The following is a 20,718-nucleotide window of genomic DNA, read 5'->3' as shown; positions in this document are numbered from 1 at the left end:
TTACTAGTTTTACAAGTAACTAACGTGGGAAAGTTTCTCCTGAATATGAACTTTTGGCTCTCTTTCAGAGAAGAGGAAACAAACAAGTTGCTACGGACAAGCAATATCTTTCCATTCTTTATTTGAACCCTGGCAAACACACAACAGACAACATTTCTTGAATCAAGCTATGGAAGAATCCAGAAGATGCGAAGCCACAGTACCATTCTTTGCAACAAAGAAAGGAGAACTGACGTTACCTGAAATATAGCTGCTATCCCCAGCCAAAACAAGAGTGTGGTATCACTCATTACAAAAAACAAAACAAAATACGCATCTGATCTCGAGAACGGAGTTTATCACACTAGCAATGCTAGAACGCATGAGTCTTACATGTTACATTCTACCAAAAGGAAAAGAACTCAACGTTCATGGGTAGTCCCGTATCAAATGTATCTTTCACCTAACATACAGTCAACTTTTGACACTAACTAATCTGCGCATGCGTTTGGAGCAAATTGCTTTTGTTCTTAAGAGAATAGCACCACAAGGATAGCATGAGATTAGCAAAACCATATATATTTTTTTGTCATGTTATCAAAGAAAGTAATGTAAGTATGACACATTTTGTGTAATAAACATGGGCACCTTTTAGCTACCCCACCCAGCCCCCCTTCCCACAAAGCTAATTGATTAACTGAAATTAAACAAACATTAAAGTTTACATCTTATTGTGTTATAATGTTAGTGTCTGACCGAACAGCAGCCCCCTAAACCACCCCAATAGTGCACCATGCGCTAAAAATGAAGACACAATGTCCCATGTGGGTTATGCAGTGTTACATACATCACCTAGTGGGAGACTGATATTTATAAAAGGCTGCATACACAAGCATGCATGGGATACATTCCCTCCCCCCTTCTAGTTTGAAGCTAGAATTCCAAAATTATGCTTCGAAGAGTGCAGAAGTTTATATTTTTAGAAAAACAGGCATTTTCTCATTTTCCTTCAATTTCGTTTCACTTCTTTCACAATGTGGACACTCCAACAATGAATCTCCATTTTTTTCAAGGACCCAGCGTACTTTTCACAGACTTTCAAGGCTTTGAAGTCTAATTTTCAAATTGAACATAAGACATTTAAGGACTGTCAAGGTGTATGTCATAGTTAAAGATGATTTCCAGTCCGTACTGCGCACTCTCGGAAGTGTGTTTGTGTTTTTGTTTTGTTTTATGTAAGACATCACAAACATTTTGCAACTACTTATATGAAGTAAATTCAAAGTTTCAAAACAATGACCATTATGGATGCGAAGCGGTTGAAGCTTTATGCTTTGTTCTTTCTCACATCACCTGATGAAACAACTTTGCAGCTGTAAAAATCGATGAAGCTGTTGGAAAAAGAATTTCAAAGGCCTCAATGATAAGGTATGTGGTTCATAACGAATAACATCAATTTGCATTCCATCAAGTGAGATTTATAATGTTTATAAACATAAGGGTGCTGAAACTTCGCAGTACGGACTGGAAATCATCTTTAAAGATTCTTGAAAGCTGTCAAAAGCAATTTAAAGCTGTTTCATCCATACCCTCAAATCACATCATATTTCAACTGATATTTACAGATGCAAACTACAGAAAACTGTCCACTAAACACCAGGAATGTAGTGAAAATGACATGTCTGCATGTATAAAATACACCTTATTCAATGGTTTAACATATAATATGTGCACATATTTTACAAGTTGCATAGTATTTTTCCAGACCACAAAGGGGTGAGTAAGTATAACCAATAGCAAAAATGTGCACATATAGTTTATGTTAAACTATCAAATATAGGATTTTTCATTCCACTGTTATGTCATTTTCTAGTATTCTAGTATTAATCATTTTCTACTTTTTGAATTATGTCCCGCATCATCTGAAAAACCAATTGCATAAGGCATGTGTGAATGACAAAAACTAAATAGTTAGTAGAAGTCTACAAAGCAATATGATTAATATTCTGTGCATTCTCCTGACCTAATAGAGTGCAATGGCCTAATAATGGAATAATATTCATTATGGCATGGGATAAATGGCCTTATCTCATCTAAATATATAAATTATTTTTCTACGTACATGTATAAAGATTGATTCCATCAGAGAGCACAAGCCTGTGTGATATAAATGAGATACAGAGATAACATATTGACTATACAACTCAAATTGGTTTTTCATTTTTGACTACAATCATCCAAATGATAATGTAAATCATTACACCATTCATCAAAATCAAACACAGTACAATATAATCTAATGGATCAAGGATATCCAGGCCTGCCTCGTCGCCATGGTCGAAATCACACACTGGCCATTCTTTAGCTTCTTAAATATGTGAAAAGTTAACAATTTGCAAGCAAATGTTCTCCTCAATGTTAGAGCAATTATAATGAATCTTGTCTTTAAAGGCCATAAATGTAGAACAATCCAGATGGATGCCTTGGATTATAAAGGATAGAAGAGCTGAATGATCAACAACAACAAACTGAAGGTTTTGTGGTCCACAAAACCTCCAATGACATGCGCAATGCATGCCGGTCGACAGAGAGTCTTTAAACTACAGTTGTATACTATATCTATAAATTTAAGAAAAGGAATACTATACAGTACATGAAAAGGAATAATACATGAGTACTCTGGGATTTACAGTTTACGACCCAAAGGCATAAAACTCACACCTACGTCACTAGATTGATTTTGACCATAACCCTAACTGGGTATAGGGCCAGTAATATGAGAGTTGGCAGATAATTGGCCATTTTACTGCGGTGTGCTCAGTTACCTGGCTTGTGAATGCACGTGAGGCAGGAGGTGACCTTGCTTTGATACAAACCTCTCCTCTTTTGTCTTTTAAATGCAAACCAGACAGCACAAGAACAACTTTATTTATACAACAAAAGTAGTGATGTCTGTATCAAAACAAGGTTACCTACAACCTCGGGCCATAAAAAGGCCAGGTCAAACAACTGTAAAATTGTCTATTGTTTGAGCCAGGCCTTACTGGAAACCTAACAGCAGGCAATGACCATTTGACAGCAATCAATCACTTCACACACACCTGTATCTGTCATTTCCGGCTCCATCATTTCCTTTTGTTTGGATTTTTTTAATTCCCTGTGAAAAAAAAAATAAAATGTTCCATAAACAAGACCGCAAACAAGTATTTATTAACTAGACCCAACGTTTGGCCATCTCTTATGTTAACTTAAGCTTATCATTAAAAAGGGTTTTGTTCTATGATATACCAAGGACGAATTGTACACTACATCAGAATGAATTTTGCCAAACAGATTTTTCGAATTCCTTGTAAAAAAAAAAACATTCCACAAGTATTTATGAACTAGACTCAACGTTTGGCTATCTCCTATGTCAACTTAAGTTTATCGTTAAAAGTCAACTTAAGCTTATCATTAAAACGTTCTATGATATTCCAAGGACGATTCGAACACTATATGAGAATGAACTTTGCGAAACAGATTCGGTGACTTATTTGTTCACCATGTGAGCAGGAGAAATGGTGGTCACTAAAACGAATGTACAAGTAATGCGTAACATGAAGGTCGTACAGCTCGATCGGTCGTCCAAAACAAGTGCGTGCAAAACAAGTGTGATAATGTTGATCGAAGTTTGGAACAATCAGTCAGCTAATTGGACTAGCCAATCGTCTGCATCTCATGGTTCCTTTTGTTTCTATATGCTTCGTTCTCTCGAAGCATTGAGAGATATGTCTGTATATATAAGCTTATTTATAGTCTTTGCCCAATAGAGTGAATTAAATAGTTAAATTAATAAGTGGCCCGGTATTGTAAAATCGCTCCGCTAATTGTGCAAAAACGTGCAAGTTAAACGATTCTAATTCAGTTATGGAAGCTACATGTCAACGGTTTCGCTTGGCAAAATTCGAACCTGGGAATTCCGAGTTAACTTATCATGCTAAAATAGCCTTTGCTTCAGGTTTCACATGTCACATTTTTCATTCTAGAAGTTTTAGCAAATATTTTAATATTTATGCCGTTCAAAACCCATGACTTTGAAGAGATTTACTCAACTCTGAACGCAATAAGTATGAATATACCAACCAAAATTTGAAAAACAGGCTTCTGAGGATGCTGTTCTGCAGGTTTAGATAAAATGTCCTGTTTGAAAATAGAACAAAATCGAAATGTTCACGCGAAACTTAAATTCACTCTATCAAGCTGCGAAGCTGCAGCGCACGAAATGAGCTTAATTTATAACTACCATATAAACAAGTTGAAAGAAATATAACACAAAAATACCATACCTGAATTGCTCCTTCACTTAGCATCTTACAAATACAAGATACAACAACAGCACAAATTAAACTGCAAGACACTGGGGAGTTACACTGATTTGTAATGGAAGCGTTCGCGCCAAATTTCTAACATGCTTTTGTGCTATTTACTGCTGACCAGTAACAGCTCCACTCTCTCACGGGGAACTGGGAACTAATAGGGTGACGTCAGTGAAAAAAGCAACATGGCTGCAGGAATTCAACGCCTTTCGAGACAAGCGTTAGTGACGTTTATGACAAGAGAAACGGCGGCGTTCTCTTCCAACTTTGAAAGGTTAAAAACAATGGTAAGTCAAATGTTAGCAGTTTTAAATTCTCAGATACATTTTGAGGTCCTCTAAGGGCACTAATAGCGGTACATGTTCAGATGCACGCAAGACCCACATGCGATTGTGTGCATGACTTTCGCCGGTAAAAATTGGTTTGAAGCGTAACAGTAACACTCTAAATGAATCCTTTGGTAGACTATCAACTTTTGTTCAGGTGTTTTTTGTAGTGTTTAGTTTTCTGTTATCTTTTTTCGTCTCTTTTACGTCTGCGACTGACAAATTTAGATCGGGCATCCATTTTTGACATAAGCGGAAAAGTGAATGATTACGGACGAGTTGTAAACATTATGCACAGAAAATTATAAACTCTTTTATACGGTATAAGCTTAGTTTATTTGTGTCGTCATATATTTTATCTACATTAACTCTGCTTAATTCACGTTGATATGACTCATTAGTTGTAAAGGTAGAGAAGCGTATTGACACTTTCATTGAGTCATTATAGAGCCAGTGAGGCATCATACTCACTGTATGCGATTAAAACTAATCGAATAGATAATCGGAAGAAGAAAAATACTGCAATGTTGTACAGGAGAAATGCGTAATTTAATTCATAACAGCTGTCATTTTCTTTTTGCACATCGCCAGCAATAGAAGAGGGTCCCCAATAGGTTTGGCAGGACGTGGGATTTGACTTTTTTGGGCCATGATATTTGGCATTTGAGCTGAAAATGGGCTGGAAGCGGGATTTACAATTACAAGCGGGAGTGGGATTTCGTGTTTTTATACTGTTGGAATGTGCGATTCACAAGGGGAACAGAGGGTGAGAGGGGATTTCAATTCTTACGTGACCACATAAATTGTTATTGACCAGTGCAAAAACCACAAGCTGGCAGAAACAAACCTTTTGTGCATATAGCTGTGTCAGGTTTCAAGTAATGAATAGCAGTGGCTCTGTACCCTGTCAGGTTCTGTCAAACGTATCCATTATCACTTGACTACGTTAGTATCATGAGACTCTATGAGGTCTTTGAGTCCTATTCCTATTGACTGATTGCAATCATTTGTGTTGACCTCTGACATCAATGACATTTGTCCATTTCCAACATTTTTGACGTTTGCGTCTGCAATCTTGCCCCCTGATCCTTTCTAGTTTTTCTAGTCTTTCGACCTTTTCCAGAGTATTTGGCTTGTTTTGGTCAGTATGGCCACACCGGATGGTGATGACAGTGATTTACCAAACAAAGTATGTGTCATTACGAATTGCATCACCATATATTACGAAAAGGATGAGTGAGCAGGAATGCCTTCATTCAGAAAGAAAAGTTCTGAGGCCAACTTTCAAGGAAGTGAAGATGCTGAAAGCTTTGAAAGAAACTGTCAAGTGTGTTTACAGGCCATCTCTTGAATATGGAAAAGAGCAATCTTTTTCTTTCACTGATACATGGACAAAAGAAAACAAACCAGTAAACCGTTTACAGAGAGAAACGTTATAATCATTTGTGCTTACTTATCTACTAGCCATTGAATTATTTTGTCATCTTTTTAAGGGATATCTATTTTTAAAAAGTTTCTGTGTTAATAATTAAATTAATTATTACTTTAAGAAATTAATAATTAACTCAGAAATGTCTTTTCAAAATGGGCAGGATTGGGATATCCAGGCTAAAAGGGGCAGGATAGCAGAATTAACGGGAAAAATGGGTGGGAAAGGGGGATCTGAGAACCCTATTGTGGACCCTCATAGAAATGTAGTTACATCAGCTGGGAGCTGGTTGCAGTTCCTTGAAGAGGAAAATTTAATACTGGTTTCACAGCTAAAGGGCATCTGGAATTTAAATACAAGGCTGTTCCAGGTTTATGTTTCCATGGAGAACTGCAAATAGTTATTTACATTCATACCTACAAGTGCATAGGTAATTTATTTCTCATTACAACTCAACTGGTTTAAGGCTTGGGCCAGGATATGGTTGGGCAGCTATATCTCTTGTTATATTTGTTTCCCCAAGCTGAAATTTTCATTATTATAAATCTTGGCATCGTACCCTGCCTTAACATATTATTTTGATCATGTGACATGTCACATGATCATTTTGTTAGAATTTGGTAAATTGATGAATTGTTGACTAATTTTCATTCTAGTGATCAGTAAATGGGTGTTTTTGATACAAATTTAAATGATCTTCCTTGCTATGTTTGGAATGATCTTCGTTTCGTTTTTGTTGTTACTGGCTGCTAAAAGCTAGTAACTGTAATGTCAACAGGTGGGTAACATAGTCTGTGACTTTTTGGAGGAATCTCACAAAGTGAGGCCGAAAACACCTCGAGATTTGTCCAGGTTCTGTTGATCGATTTTCACCTTTAAAACCGGAGTTTTAATTGAAAATAACTACTTTTACTGAGTGTTTAAAATTGGTTCTGTTTAATTTAATATCACTATTGGAGTGAAAAAAATTTACTGGCAGAAATATATCGTTACATAGCATTACAAATGACTATGATCTCTAACCGCTGACGTCACGTGGGACATTGCAGACTCGTTTTCCCACACTCTTCAAAGTGATACGACTCTCTGAGTAGAAAGGGTTTTCTATTCTTTTGTCACATACAGTGGAACCTCCGGTTGTGACCACCTCTCGTAAGCGACCACCTCTCCTCAGCGACTTCCAAGATACCAACTGTTTCCCAGTCAAATCACTATATTTGGAGCCTATTGCAAGTGACCACCTCTCGTAAGCGACCGCGACCACTTTTAGAGCTGAAAGTTTCGAATTTTTTTTTGTTTTTAACCTTCCATAAGTGACCACTTGACAGATAACAGTGCAAAAATTGGATAATAAGGTCTTGTAACATTATTGCATTTCTGGGTAGTACCCAATTTTTTCTCAAAATTCATTTTTCACATGAATAAAACATTGAAAATTTAAAGATAAAATGCACATACACTGTACTCTATCAGTCTTAGAAGAGAAGACCTAAATGTGTTAAAATTACCATATGCTAATGAGGCGACATTTTGACCCAATATGCAGTGCTAAGCTCTCGTAAGCCACCACCTCCCATAAGCAAACACATAGGCTTGACATTTTGGGTGGTCGCTTACGGGAGGTTTGACTGTATAATCAGGCACAGCTATTACCAAATGTGCAAAAATATTGTTTTTGAAGAAACTTGCAGAATTTTGAGCAGTTTTCAAAAGGTTTTGATTAGAAATATGATTGTTATGTGCCTTGAAAGCAGCTATCAAGCAACTCAAATGCACACATGTTTATTTCATGTTTTCATACTACCCGGAACTTAATGTAATGTTTGTTTTATTATAAATATTTGTTTCAGTTATAGACAGGATCGATTTTAAAACGCTCGGCTGGCTAAAAGCTATCTGAACCAGGTTGATAAGATCGTTCACATAATTTCTTCATACAGAAATTCTGAATTCTTTCAGTATTAAAATGCCAACAGATCAGGAATGTTTGCTTTATACAGTCATGTTAACTTTCATGTTACAAAATGAAAAAAATTCCACCATATTTGTCTGAGAATCTTGCTGGCACCCTTGACCACTGATTCCGTACCTTCCTTCCAACATAATTTGCTATCTAATTGAACGCCCCAGGTGTGGGTGGAAGGTCACATTCTCTGGTATTTGTCCACAGAATCTAACATTTATTAGTGGTTAACCTTTCTTGAGGGTGATTTATTGAGTTACTTATCTGTAATCTATCAACCCAACCCCCAGGTAATTCCAGTAATAATGATAAGATAGCGGTTTAGTGTACATGTAGCTGTAATTTAAGCCAGGCTCAAATACTGTAAACTGTAGTGCTATAATAGCAATAACAATAACAATCACAATAATCTTTATTGGCTCACAAACATGAAAAATATTAAGTATGGTAGAAGTTGATTAATAAGTGCTCATTAGTTTCATGGAAAGCACTATAATAATGGGCTTAAAGTTCTATTCTGAACAGTAGCAAACAGTTTACGTAATACAAGAGATATGTTTTTTTTTCTCTTTAAGCTTGATTCAATCACAGCAGAGGACATAAAGCTTGCTGTTCCAAATCATATAGAGCAGAGTAATGGAAGCTACACGGGAGCACCTGCTACTCATGTGTCGATATTTGAGTGTCCATTCTTTTCTTTGGGAGTATTTATATTAAAAAAGGGAAGTTCAATTCCACTTCATGATCATCCCGGAATGTTTGGTTTGTGGTAAGTAAAATATTATGGAATCTTTGCCTAATGAACAGGTCATACATGTTGTGTAGGCACTGTGGTCTGTGCAGTTTAAGAAATAGAAAAATCAACATTTTCCAGAGGGGAGGGGGAAATGTTTTCAACACACTCAAAAATCCAATTTTACTGCAAAGTGTCTCTGTCTCAACACTTTTGTTGCCCATTGTGTCAGGAACAAGAGAAAATGAGGGAACAGAAAGGGACATTGAGGGCATTGGCTGGGATATGTTGATTCCACTAAAGTTACTTTTAGTTTTAGACGGAAACAGAAGTCTATTTCCCCAGACACTATTTCCCCAGATGTCCGCATGATACCTTTCATCCATCAATCTGGGAATTTTGAAAGGGCGTTCTGTGAGGAAATTTGTTTTGTCAGGAGAAGCACCTAAAGAACCACAACCTCTTTGGAATAAAAACCCTGGCTGGAAGAAATATCAAAGTTTGTCCCCTGAGAATTTGAATCAAAGAAATCAGCCATGACATCAAGAAAGAATTTATTTGCTTTCATTTGTATAACAACATGCAGAGAAGTATCATATTGTTTGATATTGTAACATAACACGAAAAACTGTTTCAATCTGTAGCGATCATGAAACCTCTAAACGCATCGACAAAAGAAATCTTAGCCACAAAGAAAACTATTTTGATTCCCACGGCAAAACTATTTTTGAATCCAGTGACAAAATTGCTCTCCACACAGCAACAGGAGTAATTCTGGCTGAGCGCAAAACAATTTGGAGGGTAGCTAAAATATTTTGAATCCAGGAACCAAAACAACTCGAAGCCTAGCGATTAGCAACAGAAATCAATTTGAATACTATACCACAACATCATCTTCCTTTGAAAATGTTCATGCCATGTTTTGTTCACCTTCAGTTAATTTGCACTAATGTAAGCTTTCTCTCTTCAGTCTGAGGAGAAAATCTCATTGTCATTGCCAATATCGATGTTGAAGTTCATCGGCTTGTAAACTCCATTTGAAAAAAGCCACAGTACTTAGTTGATAACAGCAGCAATGACCTTTAAAAACATGTCCTGCCAGAACATTTTGTTGTTTTTGTTGACCAATCAGAAATGAATTTCCGCCCGCCTGCATGTGCCATTTTATTCCCAAGGAGTTGTGAAACTATTTCTTCTACTTTGATGTATCAATCCAGAAATACCAACTTTCTCTAATGTACCTGTAAAAGGCGCTTCTATCAACAAAGCGTATTTCCCTGTGGACCGCCATTTCTAAATTGCCTGATCATCTAAAGAATGGTGTCATGCAGATGTAAAAGAAAATGCACTCCCACCGTTTTCAGCAATCGCTAAAGCAAAGCAAATTGACATATCCCAAGGCCTGGACTGGGAGCCTCTCTCTCTGTCCCCTCATTTTCTCTTGGGTTTAGGGTTAGGGTTGCTAATTAAAATTATATTTTTGTTATAAACTTCATTTATATATTAATTTTTTTACTGATTAATAGTTTGCTGGAGTTTAATTGAAACTGGTGGCATGCAAATGTTTCGCAGACAGATACCCTTGAAGGTGGGCGGTAAAAGAAATATAGCACTGCGCTGGTATCATAGGTGTCATTGCTACTGACTGACCCCTTCAACTTTTTAATACTTGTTGTTAATCAGGTTTTGCTTTCATGTTAATTTTCAGTAAAGTTGTTTATGGTAAAATATCAGTTGAGTCGTATCAAAGACAGTCTGAGTAAGTATCTTGCTGTTTTGATTATTTCATTGTAGGTATATCAACAGTGTTTTGATTTCGAAAATTTGATCTTGTTAGTGTAAGTGATTGTGTCATTTGGTTTTTAAGTAAGCAGTGAAGAATAGTAACTTCTTTCCTGTTTTGTTACAGGACCTCATTGAATGGGAGAACAGATGGGTTCTCCAGGCACCCTCTGCATGGTCGTAGACGTAAGTGCTGTTTAGCAACATACCCTTTACCCCAAGGCAAACGGCAGTTTTTCCCAAATCGGGAAATAGAGACAGTCTGCCTGTGCACAATATACCATTTGAAAGCCACTGATCAGCTTATTTAAGAATTGACATTGGCAGCTCTGAAGGAGGGAGACATTTTGTGAGAAATTGCTTCAACAGGTGAAAATGAACAACTTCAAAAATGTATCAACCTTCTGCTATAATAGGTATATCCCTAAACTATAGCTTATTTAGCAGCTCTTAGTGCATGGCTTCATATGAAACAAGTCTTGCATTCCGTTTGCACCCCAAAAAAAGAACTAAAGACTTGTGAGGGTGGTCAATTATGTCTTTGATAGGAGGGGGTCACAATTTTATGACTTCAATGGGTAGATCTTCACAAGGCAATTTTTGTGGCAAAAATTCATAGAAATCTATCAAATATTCACAAAGTTATGATGTTGTTTGCCAATTGGCACTCTTGGGGAGTACCTTTACTTTAAGAGTATTGACAAAAAAATGTTTGTACCATTCTATGTAGTGAAGTTATTGTAGTGTAACTCTCTATATGTGTGGATTGTAATTTTTGCTCCATGTACAAATGTATCTTGGTCAATGAAGGATTTATTATATGGTTTTCGGGGAAATTTTTATTGCGGGACATGGCAGGTAGTCCTGAGCAGGCAAGATAGCTCCATCTTGCCTGCTCAGGTAGCCAATCACAGTGCAGGTTTTGATTCATCTTGCCAGCTCACAGAGCTGGCCATGTAATAAAACATATTCCTACCCAGCATGGAGGTGCAATAGCTAATGTCCTCTTGAGGTCTTGCGCAAGTGTTGTAGATTTTAAATGCTCCATTTACCAAGATGCCAACTAAACCTAATGTTTAACCACTGGGCACAAATCTGTCAAAATTAGGGTGAAGACAAGTGTGTGGTTTCTTGTGAAACAGTGAGGTCATAATACCTGATACAAAGAGTTGTACCTGTAGTAACCAGTTAGTCTGATTTTGCTAGGGAGGCTGATCAAGTGCAGAAAAACCACACAGTCTTTTGAGGAAACCAGTCAGAGCTGTGTGCTAACACCAACTGCAGGCAACCACCATGCTATTCACAACATTAGGTACTAATCAATATGAACTGGAATAATTGCAAATCGTGTAAACTGTGAAAATGTTAGTTGCTGCTGTTTTCTCTGCATCCCCACATTAAGTTATTTTCTTTGCTCTAACTGACCCTTCGTTTGCATTATAAATTATTGAGTTTTCTGTTAAAGCATCACAGAAGTTTGACCCAAGCTGGAAGGATGGTCTCTTCTCATAATTTTCACATTATGACTGAGTGATGTAGGCAAGATCTGTTGAAAGCCAGTTGATGTTATCATGTTAATGTCACCTTGTACTGACCGCCAGTAGTGGGATAATGGTTCTTTATTTGCTTCAGTCTAGGACCATCAGCATTTGTTGACATCCTGGGTCCTCCTTATGCACAAGACAAAGTAAGTCCACCACATTGTAATACTGTTATCTATATACTATTTATTTCAGACCATTACATTCAACAAAGAGGAGATTACTGTTTTGTGTCACCCTCAATAAATACAGGGTTCGTACGGGTCCTGGAAAACCTGGAAAGTCCTGGAATTTTGTTGTGGCATTTTTTTAGGACTGGAAAGTCCTGGAAAAAGGCTACTGGTCCTGGAAAGTTCTGGAAATCTGTTAAACTCAAGGAAAAAATTTGAAATGTATGACAGACAGTAAGGAGAATTAGTATTGAGATCTTGGGAGTGAAAGGGTTAATGTGAATTTTAGAGTCCTGGAAAAATCAATCTGAGTCCTGGAAAAGTCCTGGAAATTTGCTTTTGAAATAGGGTACGAACCCTGTAAATAAAGTTGATTGTTATTATCATTATCGTTATTAAGTGAAAATTCTGGGAGAAACATATACTCAGAAAAAAATCGGAGTAGGATTTTTTCTGAGTATACGTTTCTCCCAGAATTTACACTTTGTTATTGTTATTGTTATTGTTATTGTTATTGTTATTGTTATTGTTATTGTTATTATAAGTAACCTAAAAAAACTTATATTTTCCAGGCTTATCAAATATTGAAGAAGAAAGGCTTGAGGGAATATTTTCAACACAAAAATTAGCAAAATTAAAATACCACTCTATCATAAAGGAACTAGTTTCACTGTTCTGTGTCATTATGCAGCTGAGTAATGAATTTGTAAGCAGATGTTGTGACACTGTTGGATTACCAAACTGCATACGATGTTTTAGTAATTACTTATAGGATGTGCTGCATATTTCACTGTAAGGGGTTTGTCCATTTATCCAATGAACAGTCCATACATCTGGCCAACAATGGCCCATAGGTATTGGGGGTAGCCATATTTACTGGGTTGTTCACTCTATAGGAAGTGGTTTTAATAACCATGTGATGTTATTAATGAGATGGTGGTGAAGCAGTGTGATATTGTGGAAGACTGATTCTGAATTTATTGCTGATTTTAAACAGGGACGAGATTGTACATACTATCAGGAATGTGATCCTCCAGCATACCAGGTAACAGTCCTAAATTTTTTCTGGTTATCAAGTTTTTTGCTTATAAAATAGGTCATTATAAAATGCAGACTGCAGGCGAGGGGTAAAATGCAGACTGAGAGTAAAATAAAATATTGATAATAAAAAACTAGTCATAAGGATAAAATAAAGAGTGTTCGTACCCGTTAAATGTCACATCAGTTTAGCTTGCCCTGTTGTTGTGCTGTCGTGTTTTGCTTGTCTTGTGTTCCGAACAATTCCAAAGCCATTCGAAGCAACTAAGACATGCGGTGGTTTGAATGTTATTAAGACTTTGTCAATGAAAACAGGATGAAGGAAGTGCACTGCAAGAGTTGGTTGGTCCCATACCAAATTACGTAAAAAAATTCAAAATGGTCAACACGTTAACAAAGGTAAGATGCATAGAATTATAATTAGTTTGGGCCCTTGTGGGAAACTTGGTTCAACAAAATGGGGAGTTCAATAACTCGAAGTTGATAATATGATGTTTCACTAAGGCTAGGAAACACCTTTTGGTTTGAGTTTTCAGGATTTTAAAAAAAATTACGGGTACGTGTACGAACACTCCCAAGTATTCATTTGATCTGGATTTGATCCTCGTGTTTTTTATTATTAATATTTTATGTTACCCTTAGTCTGCATTTTACCCCTGGTCTGCAGTCTTCAGTCTGAATTTTACCCTCAGTCTGCATTTTACCCCCAGTCTACAGTGTGCAGTCTGTGTTTTACACTGACCGATATGAAACAGTATGTATTCTTTGCACTCATTTTTCCACCTCTTTCAATGAATAACAACAACTTCAAATTTCATTTGGGTTTTGTACTTAAGGTGTTTTTATACTACAATTGACTGCTTCAAATTAGCATGTTTTCATGGGGGCAGCTTTGAAAATAAACCCCCATAAAGTATACATTTCCTGAAAGCTTGATACAGGTGATGTTACGTGAGCCAACCTTGCTGACTTTTAATGCTGATTATAATCCATGTTACACAAGATAAATGAATGAATACTTATTGAACCTCCCCAATGGGGCTTTTCAGGAAGATAACTTTTAACACAACTTTGTCGTGGCAATAGTCAGCAACCGTATATTACACAGAACGATTTTTGATGCAACATTGTAAATTTGGACAACAATGTAAGGTTAAGGTCAGGTTTTTGAATTGCTTTCAAAAACATGCAAAATTTTGTCACAACAAGAAATTAACTACTGTTGAGTTTAAAGTTCCCCCGTGTACTGTGTTATGCCACATTGATTTTTAATGCAATGTTGCATTTAAAATTAAAATTCAGTTCATGCAACATCACCTTGAAAGGAGGATTCAAATGTTGTTTGAAAAATAAAATGAGGGGTTTGTTAGAAATTTTGCATAATGAAGTAATAGTTATGCTTTCATCTTTAGCAATTTCTTTTAGATGTGTTGACAGTCCCAGCAATGGGATTACTATCAGAAATTATGTCACACAATGGCCTTTAAAATTGTGTCTCGGATTTCTCAAAGATCACTTTGTCTTCTTTTTATAAGTGATATTCAAATGCCTGGGGTATCCTTTGACAAAGAACATCACAACTTTTAGAGCAGATAGTTATTCCAAAATGGAAGACCCAGACAGAATTCAATCTGGGAATGGTTTGGCCTCGTTTACATCTTGACACCATTTTTAACGCAATTTTTTATGTTTAAGAAGGTTACAGTATTTTAATCTAGACATCCAAATCATCCCTTTTTAAATCAGTGACAACAAATATTTTGATATTTTTACATGTATAGGCTTTTAATAGATTTATTATTATTGCATACTTAAATTAGTTGTGTAACTATTAGGTGGTCACCCTCTAAATAAAGTTTCATTGATGGATGGATAGATGGATGGATAGACTGATGATTGATTGATTGATTGATTGATTGATTGATTGATTGATTGATTGATTGATTGATTGATTGATTGAAAGGCTATGCTACGTTATGTTATCTGCAGGATCGCTTGCAGTCTCGAGTTGTTTTTCTTAAAGTAGCGCTTGACGTGTGATTGGATGACCTGCATACAAGAATGTGATTTAAGTAAAAATGGTCACACTTTTGGGATTCTTGCTGTAAAGGGAACAGCTGTCTTAAACATGATGGAGCTCGCACCTGGGCTGCATAATATGAGTGTTTTTGTCACCAAAAAAAAAAATTTGAACAGTTTTAAGAAAAGATTGAAAATTAAAGCATTGTAAATTATGAGAAAATTTGTTTTAAATTGGATATAATGTTCATTTTCTAACATATCTGCCAATAAGCTGGGCTGGAAGCCCTTAAACTAGCACATCGTATGGTGGAGACTGCTTATGAGCTTGAAGCCGACCGCCCCTATTTACAAATCAAACACAAAGCAATAGAACTAAAACAAGGATTCCTAAGACCTTTCTGTCCAATGTACTGAAAAAGCGTATTTTATTCTGTTATCAGGGTACACCCATAGTAGAAGACAACAATGACAGGTAAACGATTTTTGTCTTATTTGTCAAGTAGGCTTTTGGGAATATTATACTGGGTTGTTATACAAAGTTTTTTCTCTTATGGAAATACACAGTGGTTTGGTAGTGTGGAACAAACTATTCTGACATGAATATCATTTTTAAGCTTGTCTACTTTGTCATAATTTGGTCATATTAAGTTTCCAAAAAATAACAAGGAAGCAAATGAGTGACCTCAAATTGACCCTGCAATCTACATTTTTTGGATGAGAAGTTCTAGAAGGCCCTAAGTTTTGTTAGGCATTGTGTAGCTGAGTTTCAAGTTAGTTTTTGTGAAAGGTGCTTAAGTCCAAAATGGAAACAATTTTGCTTCAAAATTTGAAGTTTCTTTTCAAGTGATGAGAGATGTTTTAAGTTTGTTATCATACGTAATTGTGATTTGGTTTACACATTTAGGTGGATAATGGAGATTCCTCCTCCAAGGGACTTTTTCTGTAACACTCAGGTATTAGTTTTGAAGTGATGAGATCATTTAGTTTTGAAACATTAGTATATACACACTCAGTGATATTGGTGTTTCAAGCCATCTAATTAGTTCCCTATCTCGGGCTAATCAACAATTATTCCACGAGGGCACGTTGGATATGAGCTGGTTATAATCATCTCATATCCAACAAGGAAACTAGACTAATGGTATCATGGCTCATAAATCTGTGATGGCCAAACCAATGAAAGCTCTCAAATTCCATTATCCAATGATCCAGGTTTTAATAATGTGCACTATTTACTCCCTACAGAGTGAAAAATGCTTAATCCAAGCAAAAACAACATGGCTTAAACTTGCATTTTGGCAGTGTTTCTGACTCTGAAATCCTAACAATACAAGAAAATGATGTACCTGAAAATACAAAGGCTATGAAATTTAGTCTGAAAGTTTTTAAAGGATAGAAAAGAGTTGCTAACGTTTGACTTTCGAGCAGTTTAAGGACATTTTCTTGACAATCACAGATTTCATCAACCACCAAGTCACTTTTCATCCGGCATTGGCAGAAATGACTATCGTAGGGTTCATCGGCAGAAGTATCAATTGCTATTCAAGGAAGCACTTGCACGTCTTTGTGAAGGTAAACATTTAGTTTTCACCAAAATCCTGTGCACATGGTATGAATTCAGGTTGATCCCTCGCCAACTACTCTTTCAATGTTCATTTCATGTGAAACTGAAAACTTTGACTGAAAGGCGTATTTGTTTTGCAAGCAGACTTTCAATAAAGATTGCTGATTTTGAACGGTGTTAAAAGAGCATTGTCCTAGATTGCGATGGTGATTTTATCAAAAGTTAGCTAGATTTGTCATGTTGGAAAATTCTGTAGATAGTTTTGCGCATGTTTTGTGCCACTTGCACATTCTCCACGCATGAATTGAGAGGTCAATGAAATCGACTTCTAATGGTTTCCTTTTCGTCTGTGTTTGAGATCACTTTGTCTGTATATACTAAAACAACTTTTGTTGTCAATCTCTGTGAAGAGTGGCAGAATCTTTACCTTGCCGCTCTCTGGCGCCACTATTCACCTTGATTTCAAAGAAGAATTATTAATTATTAAATAATGTTTTATTTACAGTACCTTTTCGGGTATTTCTTTGTTAGTTTATCAGTAGTTTATCAGTGCTGGTCATGTAATTTTGACAAGCTTAGATAATGTCAAATTTAAAATTGCTGGCCTGGAAATTGTTAAAGATAATAAAGTTTCATGTGTTTCACGTTACAGTAGGTGAGAAGTTTTTTCAGTCAGTTTGACAGGAACTGCCTTCGGGGCCAACAGTATTTATTTATTGTAACTGTTACGTGGAAAAGAGGGTCTCGGAAGTCTTAAACAGGTTCAGTGCTTGTTTTTGAGGGTAGAGAAATGGAACAGAAAAGCCAATATTTATGTAATGTTGAGAAACATTGAATATCTGGTATGACTTGCCAGGTGTTATTTGTTATAGCATAGGTGTGAATCCATGTACCTGAGACATGTCTGACATGATGGTAAATACACGAGAATTACAATTACATTGGGATTACAGTGCGTGCAACTGAGTTTTCATTTAGTTACAGGCCCCTTATTCTTGCTGGTCACTTTCATCAATAAATGTGTAGTTGTAGCTACGGGGACTGTGCAAATTGTTTTATGTGATGATTTATTTATAACCAGTGGATGTCAGTATAAACTCTGGTGTAACCTAAAAACTTTTTCAAGCAGTTTAATTCCTTGTAGTGCACACAGCTAAATAAGATTACCTGAACAGACATCATCACTTCCATTTAGACACTTTGTTACTCTCTGGGTTAATTGCTTCAATAACAGGCCAGTTCATTCGTAAATCTAAGGCCCATAAAGCATGCTCAGCCCTAAGCGTCCAATAACAGAAACGCAAAACTTTTGAAGGTCTAGCAAAACACATTGATAATCTAATTAATTTTTTTCAGCCTTACAGTGGACCACCCGTGAGCCTTCAATTAATATCTGAACCGTTAGAGCAATAAAAAGTGAGACACAAGTGCACAGTGGCCGGGAGGTCGTTCACAAGTAAAAGATTGTGGAGATGCGTTATGCAAGGTGGCTTGTCTCCAGACTAGTTTGAAAGTAAAAGTTTTCATGAAATGTCTCGTATGTCACTGGGTACTATCTGTAATGTGTGCATCAGATTGCATGCAAGTAATCTCACCCATGTGCATAAGAAAAATGTCACTTTAGCCTAAATGTATGTACATAATATATATTTATCAGATAAGTTACTTCTTGCAGAGTTTGAAAGGAGTACTTAATTAAGCGCTAGGCGTACTTATTTCGATATCAACTTTTTTCAATTTTCTACTTTCAATTCTAGAGATTTAAACCATTTTACTAGTAATTAAATGATATCTAGAAACAAGCATGGAGCAATGCAATGATCACTTTTTTTGTGACATTGCTTCAAACTGCATTACTGGTGAGGCTGCAAGTTATTTTGTAAAATAAGGTTGGAAAAGAAAGTACAATGACAATGATATTTAGTAGTAGATTTTAATGCCCCTTTACCATATACGGTCAAGAGAAAAGAGATATAGGAGTGCATATTTCACCGTGGAATTAAGTATTATACCTGATTATTATGCACTTTAGGGTAGAGGAAAAAGGTGGGTTGGGCCAAGGCAGTGGCCATAGGTTAGGTTCCATGGGGTAACATGCATAACTCAATGTACATACTGGGAAATTTTGAATGAAAGTGGCACGCCTCTGAACAAGCTAGGTGTTGCTAAACACTTTGAGCAGCATAATATATGATATTTTAAACGTGTAGTTGTTTTATCACTGTGATATTAATTAACACTGCAATAAATTGACACTCAAAAGGCGATAAGAGTAGACTAGTTCTACACTAAGAACAATCTATAGAAAACAATTGTTAAAGGAGAATGTATAAAGACGGAACAATGATGGTCTGGCAAGGCCTACCAGTGGTTTATTTGCTGAAAAAAGAAGAGATTACAATAATAGGAAATCGCCGAAATTATTGAAGTACCTGTCATTAGGGCCAGAAGCGATGTTATGTATTTTGGCATCGCCGTTAAAGGGGATGATATTCTAACTTTGCACATGAAAACTACTGTGATATGTACATGTAGTCTGGTGGATTCCCATTGCCTAGCCCGATGGCCTACTGCACGGTTTGTCACTGCCCTGTCTTTGTCTCTGGAATGTACTGTGTTTGTGGTACGATTCTATAGGTAAATCTGTAAAGGTATGGAATAAGGTGAATTTACCAAAACGGTTAAGTTGTCAGAGAGCATAAGTAAATAGAGAGAAGATAAGTAGTAACTGTCGTGATGGGAATGTAACGTTGTTAAGTCATGTTTAGATGAAAACAGGATCGTAATGGCTCTTTGAAAAGTTCTCGTGTGTTTCTTGTCGTAAGTGATGTCTGTTATGCGGGACGGTATGTTATTGCATTTTTGGCATTTTCTGGTTAGGCCTTTTGCCTGACTCAGTGAAGGAGGCTATAACTTAGTGCTGGTCATGGAATCAGTCTTAATGTTTGCACGTGTTCCATTCTATTGTAGTGTAGTTTCATATTGTATAATGTTTGTTATTTTAATTGGCATTTTAAGATTATCTAGATGTTTTGTTTTCCGTTGAAGGGGAGTGACGGGATAAAGGTACCGATCAATTCATGAAGTTGGAACAATTGATATCACTATTTCAGAGGAGGTTTCCAAATGTTTGTAGTATGAACAAGAATCTATAACTCAAATATAAATGTAGCACCGTAGGTACCATAACCAGACACGTTTTAAAACAGAACTTATTTATTGTTACGCGTAATGTACAGTTGATGATTATGATACTCTTAATCTTGATGAAGTCAATTTTTTTTGGAATGGTGCCATTAAATTTGCAAGGAAGGCTATTATCAACTAGCGCGTGGAAGAATGTGCTATACTAAACACTATAGTGTTTCATGAGGTAATATCAGGTGAACACGTTTTATTACCATCGTACTTTTTTAAGTCAAGTGATGTAGGAATGCCATGCAAATAGCGAGGACGCCTCAACGTAAGTCTCCCCATTTATTATAATGGACATCAGTAGAATTGTGAAATATGTTTGCCAAGTAGTGGGCTAATGCAAATCCTGCATTTTGATTGGCTGCGCTACGACAGGACTATTACTAATAGTCCTCAAGTAGCGAAATTGGCGCAATCGAGCGTGACGCTTTCTTTCGTTTTATTCCCAAATAAATATTTCTCCAACTTGCATTTGCTGACTTTATTATTGCCTTTCCTGTCCGACTAGTTGGGTGATACTAAAACAATTAGACCCTTCGCCCTCAAAGGCCACGGGTCAATAGCCCATTCGGCTTCGCCTCATGAGCTATTGACCCGTAGCCCTTGCGGGCTACGGGTCTA

The 20,718-nt window shown here is 36.5% G+C and overlaps 2 protein-coding genes across 5 annotated transcripts in view; one reads left to right on the top strand and one right to left on the bottom strand.

The window, feature by feature from the left end:
* Positions 1 to 4,385, bottom strand: part of LOC145464205 (replication protein A 70 kDa DNA-binding subunit-like) — a 30,095-nt gene extending 25,710 nt beyond the window's left edge. Inside the window, exons 1-4 of the mRNA XM_081448017.1 lie at positions 4,305 to 4,385; positions 4,102 to 4,158; positions 3,081 to 3,136; positions 2,102 to 2,136 (exon numbers count right to left, since the gene is read on the bottom strand). Coding sequence (XP_081304143.1) covers positions 2,102 to 2,136; positions 3,081 to 3,136; positions 4,102 to 4,158; positions 4,305 to 4,328 — 172 coding nt within the window. The 5' untranslated portion in view covers positions 4,329 to 4,385. The remainder of the gene's footprint in view (positions 1 to 2,101; positions 2,137 to 3,080; positions 3,137 to 4,101; positions 4,159 to 4,304) is intronic.
* Positions 4,386 to 4,508: 123 nt separating this feature from the next.
* On the top strand, positions 4,509 to 20,566 carry LOC145464206 (2-aminoethanethiol dioxygenase-like). Of its 4 annotated transcripts, none has more exons than XM_081448019.1 (10): positions 4,509 to 4,621; positions 8,628 to 8,821; positions 10,494 to 10,544; positions 10,695 to 10,753; positions 11,774 to 11,879; positions 12,200 to 12,254; positions 13,276 to 13,323; positions 15,779 to 15,810; positions 16,243 to 16,291; positions 18,259 to 20,566. In XM_081448019.1, exons 1-10 carry the CDS (start codon positions 4,520 to 4,522, stop codon positions 18,313 to 18,315), a joined length of 753 nt encoding a protein of 250 aa, XP_081304145.1. In that variant the 5' UTR covers positions 4,509 to 4,519; the 3' UTR covers positions 18,316 to 20,566. The 4 variants fall into 4 exon arrangements, 3 of the variants coding, with proteins under 3 accessions (XP_081304145.1, XP_081304146.1, XP_081304144.1); XM_081448020.1 differs by having other exon boundaries at positions 16,795 to 20,566; XR_014041407.1 differs by lacking the exon at positions 18,259 to 20,566 and having other exon boundaries at positions 13,632 to 15,810; positions 16,243 to 16,306.
* The last annotated feature ends 152 nt before the right edge of the window (positions 20,567 to 20,718 follow it).

Source organism: Orbicella franksi, chromosome 12 (assembly GCF_964199315.1).
Source record: "Orbicella franksi chromosome 12, jaOrbFran1.1, whole genome shotgun sequence".
Classification (NCBI taxonomy): domain Eukaryota; kingdom Metazoa; phylum Cnidaria; class Anthozoa; order Scleractinia; family Merulinidae; genus Orbicella; species Orbicella franksi.
Note: the sequence above shows the minus strand (reverse complement) of the source record. Positions and strands in the feature narration are given on the sequence as shown.

Coding starts and splice junctions, on each gene's coding strand:
- LOC145464206 (XM_081448018.1), top strand. CDS start 4,520: ATGGCTGCAGGAATTCAACGCCTTTCGAGACAAGCGTTAGTGACGTTT. Junction 8,822..10,493: donor CCCGGAATGTTTGGTTTGTG/GTAAGTAAAATA, acceptor GTTAATTTTCAG/TAAAGTTGTTTATGGTAAAA. Junction 10,754..11,773: donor CCCTCTGCATGGTCGTAGAC/GTAAGTGCTGTT, acceptor TGATTTTGCTAG/GGAGGCTGATCAAGTGCAGA.